Below are 7,474 nucleotides of genomic sequence, written 5' to 3'. Positions count from 1 at the left end.
GGATCTCTGCAGAGGAGCTAGGTTTCTTACAGAAAGAAATGCAAACAAAAAATACTTGTTTCATTGCACAGAAATCCTTCACAGGACTTTGTGAATTACTTATCATGCAGTAAGCCTCAGGCCTGCATTCAGCATGGAAAACCTCAGGCTCAATTGAAAGAAGCCCCATGTCTTTCAGTCATGCTTTCTTAGAATCAAGTTCACATCAGCTTTGCTACCATTAAACTAAAAAAAAAACCCAAAACAATAGGGCTGACAGTTTCCATTCCTTCACTCAAAACTCACACAGTAAGTGAAACTTAGACTTTTTGGCATTCAGTAACACCAGGTTAGACAGAAGCCATGATATTGTAATAAATCCTGAGTACATTTAGTAACTCTTCTCATATTTTATTGTCAGTAACAGAAACACAGCAAGATACAAGGCACACAGCTTTTGAGCACTTCATCACAGTGTGCTAAGTGCTATATAGAATAGAAACTCACTTTTAAGTAAACATAAGTGTTTTAATGATTATCTTAACATTTCCGTGGCTGTTGAATAATGTAAATTCTTTTAGGCAGTATGAACTTCTCCAAGGTAGGTTGTGGCTTTTGGTGAGCCACTTGTAATGTTGCTGCATGGATTTTGTGGCTCATCTGTAACATTAAAGGGGGGAGAAAAAAGTTGTGATAGAATACAGATTTTCAGCTATTCTCTTTCTAAATTTTATCCTATTAAAGTAGTTTAAAAGGAGCAGTAAAACCTAAACCCACAAAAAGTTCAAGTGATCAATACACAGAACTCACGGTAACTTGGTATATTTAGTTATAATTTCTGTTTTCAAAGGGATATTAGTCTGACTACCTTTAGAGAATTTTTGGTTTTTTTTTTCTTCCCTTGTTTAGTAGCTCATAGAATGAGCTTCCAAGATAAAGAAAACACAGCAAATAATCAGTATGCCAGAGTTAACAGTAAGTTGAATCCAATTCTTATTTTCCCAGGTTCAAAATCATAATTATTACAGTAACTAACTATCACATTCTAAAGTAGCGAGGAAGTTTCATATGCAAGACTGTGGAAACCAGGAGGAGAAGGAAATGGTAGGCCAGAACAGAGGGGATGAGGACAGGTGCAAGAGAAGGAGGATGAGCTGTATCTGTTCTTCATTAAACAGTCTAAACAAAAATTCAAGATTTACAGGCTAAATCTATAAATACAACTGTTGATAAAAGGCTTGTGTTGAAATTATGCAACTGATGTTTTACTGAGCTCTAGGGATGAGGAACTCTTGTATGCTTCAGAGTCTGAAGATTGCAAGTGTGTAACAAAGAGATGATAGCTGTCAGATCTTTAGATTACTATGCAAACCAAAGAGCTGCTTGTGAAATCAGCTCTTCCAAAGGGCAGGTGTAAGTCTGCACCAACAGCCTAATAAGACACAGGACAGGAGCTTTAAGTATGTGATAAACAGAAGGGTCCATTAGCAGCTGTGGGATACAAAATTTTACAGGATCCCATAGTATTCCTAAGGGAGAAGTCAAAAGGTGCTTGACTGAGTTATTTCAGGCCTCAGATGAAACAGCAAGATATGGGGCAGCAGTAGGACATGCTGTGGCTGTTGTCTTGGGGATCATTCCCAGAGCAGGACACTGGATCACCACCCTGGTGTCCCCTGCACCTGCCAGTCATGCCACCCACCTCCCTCAAGCAGCTCTGTATTTCTGCTGGACCCTTATAGAAGTCAAAGTGATTTCCGTGGTGGGATAAAGCACTGAAGACAAGGTTTGGCTCTGCACTGTAATCCCAGCTTGGCCAGACACTTAGATGCCACTGGTAATTCTTCCCCATATTTCACTAAAGGCAGTGCACTATGCCACTTTACAAGCAGGACACACCTCGCTGCCTGGCTGTGCTTCTCTGCACAGGTGAGCACAACTACCCAGGGCATGTTGCAGTAACTAGGAGTGGAAACACAGTAAGGAGAGAAGCCCAGGTACTTTTTAGCCATCTAGCAGCTCAGCCACACCACCACTACAGAAATAGGTTATCCCAAGAACATTTAGTGCCAGATGAAACACCTGCAACTGCCAGACACCAGTTTAGGAGGAAATTTCACCTGACTTTTCTTTCAGACTTACTTTGTTCAGTGCTTCTGCTACCAAGACACCCATGTTCTGAGGTTTTGCAAAACTGACAATAGCACTGTAAAGCAGAAGAAAAAAATATTTAGCATTTCCATCTCACAAAAACATACAAGCATATGTCACTTTCATTTTCCAGACTTAATACAAAACATTTTGCAATATAAATTTAGGATTTGGAGCTAAATCTTTTCATCATGTTAAAAACTATGTCATATTGTTATGAATATGAACGAGGGCAAACTTTCTCCAGAGAATGAGGTTCTCATTTATTAAAATAGCTACAAAGAACAGAGTACCCAGGATAAGCCCAGGCACCCACACAGAGACCCAAAACCAAACCAGTACCCAAAACAAGAACCCCAACCCAACCGAACTTCCCCCATTTATAGCTCCCTTTGAGTCCAGGATTGGTCTATTTTGGAGCCACATGATGATTGGTCCATTTCCAGGCTTCTCATTGGTCTTTAATGCCATTCATTCTGGGCCAATCGTTTCTGCAGGGCTTCGAATGATTGGTCAGGTCTTCCATCCAATCCCTCTTTGACCTCACCTTGCCCCACCAGACCACTGTTCAGCCAAATCCTGGACCCTTCTCCTAGCACATTCTAATAAGCCCCCCCCCTTTAACATAATACAACTAATATAACATAATTAATACAATATAATTGAACTATACCCTAATTTAACTTAACTTTTACCTTTAACAATATCAAAAAACGCATGCTGTTTCAGAATGGAACAGCAGAAAATCTATGACAGGCTCCTATTTTTATTCAGATATACAAGAAACTGTATATGAAATATCCCTGAATATCTCAAAAAGAATTTTTTTTGTACACTGTGAAATAACTTCTCAGAAGCTGAGCAGTTATATCCTAATCTACAAAACATTTTCTTGATTCCAATCTAGACCCATGAAAAAAATTTACCCTCTGCTTTTGGAGAGTGTTTCCTTTCACAGCAACTATTTGTCAAACAAGAACTTTTTTTTCACAAGATTACCCTATTAACTTCTCCATATTCCAATGAATAACACCATGTTACCAATATTCCACAAAAAAATCTGTGGATATGAAACTATTTACTTCAGCAACAGGAAGAACTTCAGATGGCACCTTCTTCTAATGTGACCATTATATCTACTGACACATCTGTAGCTTAAAATGGAGTAGGGAAAAATAATTCTAAACCCCAAATACCATAAATGTGACTCTTGAAAAAGCAGATATTGCTTAAGTTAATGATTCTGTGGATTAGGCAAGACATTTCCTACTGACATTTCAATTTAGCAATTGACAGTTTGCTACACTAACAAATATGTTATTTAAGATCTGTTTATACCATTAGGTAACTATGACTATGGAGAAGACAGCTGCAAAATTACACCCAGACAATTGGCAACAAATGAAAATGAAAAGCTTCTAATCCCAGAAGAAAACAACAAAAAAATTAAAAATTACAGGAACATCACAATTCATTCAAATTTTACTGTCATATTTATATTGGATAACTTAACTTTTTGTTAAGTGACATTTAAGAAAAGTGCAGGTATTTAGGAAAAATGTTCAGTCTTTGAAAAAGCTGCAAGAAAATACTTGTTTTAATGACCACAACAACTGGTGGCTGTTATTTTATTCAAAATAGAACTATGCCTTCATTTTTAGGGCAAAACAGCTTGGTTAACCACATAAAGTAGCAAACAGCAAAAGCCAAATTAGATTTTAGATTGAAATAGGGGGTATAGCCTATACAGGAGATCAGACTCTTCCTCGGGGGAGTTGATGTGAATTTAATTCCTTCAGAATGTGGACAGCCTAAAGTTCATTCCTATTTCACTGGAAACTGTTTGACTATTCCTTTATTAGGCACAGGTATGTAATACATTGTTTTAGTTTCTGTTCCATAAAACATGACAACAGAGATGAGATTCAGCCTTTGCCTTTCATTGCAAGGCACTATTCTTGGGTTTTGAAGTTGTTGGGTTTTGAGGTTTTTTAAGTCAATACTTATGTCAATATCAGTATTATTTTATCTACAAATTGCATAAGATAATTTAAGAATTAAACTCTTGTAGAATAAGAGTTTTCTTTGTTTTCAAGGATCATTACCTATGAACTTGAACTACAGGGCAGGGGTGAACAGGCCCTGCATTGTAATACCTTGACTTTTCTTTTCCTGGAAGTTTAGCATTTTTCTCAACAGGTCCATTTTCTTGCTTTTTAGACACTCTCATACCTCCAGCTTTAACTGCAAGAAGAAAGTGAAATGTAAGTAAAAATACCTACAGAACTACATACCACATTACATACACAAGAAGAGAATACTTTTACCCAGGATAACCATTAACCAGAAATCATCTTTCAGTATTTAGCTCCATGCTTTACTTGTACACACACACACAGGAGTAGTCAAAGAGATGCAGCAAAGGCTTCAAAATTCTGTGTCACAGCAGACTCACATCAACTTCCAGATACCATAAATCAGGAAATCAAGAGTGGTTTCAGGCACCACTAACTATATTAAACCTCAACACCTTACTATGTTAATACGCATTCTTCCCCAGAAACTATTACATCTCCCATTTGTATTTTAAAAACAAAAAAGAAAACCAAACACCATCTGAACACTTTCAGGTTTTTGAACAATGTGACTAACAGCAATAAGGGCTTCATGATCAGTTCAGGATATCCCAGAATAAATTTAATAATGCAGATAAGAACCAGATGTAAACTCATCTTGTGCTTGTGTTCCAACATGTTTAATTATATTTTATTAACATATCTGCCAATCACAAAACCAATTAGTACTAATTAAGCTACAGGCGACCTAACAACAAGAAGTTAAGTTCTGAGGCATATTTGAAAATTGAATTCTGAACAAAGAACACAAAGTTATCTAAAACATTCTCTTGAAAGAAACACTTTCTCCCTCTTCAGGAGAGCATTTTAAAACTGTAAGTAAGAAAGAACAACCTTAGTGTTCTTTTCTCATCCTATTTAGCAGGTTGCTTCACCTCTCAGCAAGACTCCTATTCTGATCGTGAACAATCAAGGCCAGAGTTTTAATTTGAGGGAGGGAGAGAATAGGAAAAGGTTTCTAGAATTACTCAACTAGCTAGCATGAGAAATGCATTTGTATCCATCTGTAACAAATGCCCATTTTCTAGCAAATCTGACTCCTGACCATGTATTTCCTGGTTGCAGGTTTAATTTTAGAAACAAAAATTCTCCCTCAGTCATGTCCAAGGCAGCTTTATAAGATCAGAGTTATGCTATAGCTAGGCTTGGCTTTTCTTCTCTTCCTAAAGTAACATACATACAGTTAATTATACTGCTGCATAAGCAGCAAATTCTTTGCCCAGGCATCTTACAGCTGCAAATACACTGGAGACCTAAACTGAGCATAGTCCTTTTGGCAGCCTAACTGCAAAATTAAAAGTACCTGAAATGGAAGTTTCAACCATTTGTTTCCAAGTATCTACCAGCAAAGAGAACTGAGACTCTAAATACCCTCAGCTCACAAGGTGTGAAACTCTTCCTTGTTTTTGAGGCATCTTCAAACTAAAATGACAAAGCATTTGTCAAAACAACCACAAACCAAATATCAACAACAAACCAGACCACACACACAAAAAAAGCCCTGGCATCTTTCAAGATCTCAGAGATCTCAACATAATTTCTCTTTATATAAACTCATCCAGAACACAACACAGGTTATCCCAAGTGTTCTCCCACACATTGACAGGCTCTTGTCTTTTTAGGAACCAGTCAAACCACAAACAGGAAAACCACTAAAATTTTGGAATTAGGTAAAAAAAAAGGGTAACTGAACCTAAACCTGCAGCTTTTGGTTTGGGACCTTCCCTCACATGTAGGATTGGCAATTTCTAGATACAAGCATTGTTTTTAGTTTTAATTTAGCAGGGCGAGGAGATCCAGACAGAAGCAGACATTTTAACACTATGAGGCTTTACACAAAGCACAAGGGGAGCTAGACAAGGAGGAGAGAAATACCCAACATGGGAAGAGATACTGAAACATGGACAGTCTGGAATTGTGTCTATTACCACTAGGCCCACAAAACAATGTTATCTATAGTGATTAAACATAACCTGTGTTCCTTTCCATCCCTGCACTGACTTGAAACTAGCCCCTAGGAACAGCTGTCCCACCTGTTCACACACATCCATGGAGGGGGAAGAGTTAAACATAGATGCATCTGGGATGCACCACAAAGCTGTTTTGTAGTTTGTTTTCCAAAGCAATAGAGAGGTATGGCAAACTTTTAATACAGAGTTCAATTTTGTGATTTTTATAAGTGACCTGTTAGCCATGTAATCCAACAGTTAAGTGACAAAATCTTTATTAATTTCAATTTTTAAAAGACCATGCATTTTTAAAATAAAACAAGAAAGTAAGGAGGTACACTCCTTTTTATGCTCCCCTCTTTGAACTAACCCAAAAAACCAAAAAACAAACCAAAACAAACCAACAACAACAGCAACAAAACAACATAAAAACAAACCCAAGTGAAAACAAAGCTCGGCTGAATACTGACCAGAATAAACCACTTACTCTGCTACCTCCACCCCTCGGCCAAGCTGGTCCCCACTGCAGTCACACACAAGTTTCACCAAGACTTACTTGGAGACTTGCAAGTCTACAAGTTGCAGAATACTATCATGCAAGTTCAGAAAGACCAGTACCTGCTCCAGGTCACTGACTGCAGCAGTTTAAAGCCTCTTTCAGGTACAGCTCAACGGTCCCTGTCACACACACAAAAGTCCAGGAATGGACTAGAGACAAGATGAAAAATTTATTTACATCTCAAATTCATATAAAAGTATGCTAAAAAACCTCCAAACAAAAATATTTCCAAGAAAATAAAACCGTTCTATGGGGTACAGGGAGACAGAGAAGTATGTGCTCCTCAGGCACTAACTGCTCCTAATAAACCGAGGGGAAGTCCCAACTAGTTTAAAGCCTTGTAGTGAGAGTTCCTCAAGTATCAAAGGCTGAGCCTGCAGTGACTGTCCTTGCAGTGACTATCTCCCAGCTCCAAAGGCTGAGCCTGCAGCATCTCTGCGTGTGCCCCAGAACACAGGCACACAGGGACACAGCTCACTCTGTGTGTTTGAGAGACAGCTCCGCACAGCTCCTGGGATGGCCCAGGAGCTGCTCACATTGTATGCATTTACACGCTCCCCTAACAAACACAGGCGCTACTACACTCGCCACTACGTCCTTAAAATCGCAGTACTACATCCTTAGAGCCGCCACACAGGCAGAGCAGCGGCTGGAACAGCAGGCTCGAAGGCTTCCTCACAGAGAGATCTATCTCCGTGAGG

General features: G+C 38.5%; 1 protein-coding gene across 1 annotated transcript; it reads right to left on the bottom strand.

Annotated features, from left to right (window-relative positions):
* Window positions 1-369: 369 nt before the first annotated feature.
* DAPL1 (death associated protein like 1) lies at window positions 370-6,924 on the bottom strand. The gene is made up of 4 exons (XM_005429107.3): window positions 6,833-6,924; window positions 4,287-4,374; window positions 2,122-2,185; window positions 370-639 (listed from the first exon to the last, which is right to left on the bottom strand). Exons 2-4 carry the CDS (start codon window positions 4,358-4,360, stop codon window positions 520-522), a joined length of 258 nt encoding a protein of 85 aa, XP_005429164.1. The 5' UTR covers window positions 4,361-4,374; window positions 6,833-6,924; the 3' UTR covers window positions 370-519.
* Between the last annotated feature and the right edge of the window lie 550 nt (window positions 6,925-7,474).

This window comes from Geospiza fortis, unplaced genomic scaffold, assembly GCF_000277835.1.
Source record: "Geospiza fortis unplaced genomic scaffold, GeoFor_1.0 scaffold193, whole genome shotgun sequence".
NCBI lineage: Eukaryota > Metazoa > Chordata > Aves > Passeriformes > Thraupidae > Geospiza > Geospiza fortis.
This window is presented reverse-complemented; position numbering and strand designations above follow the sequence as displayed.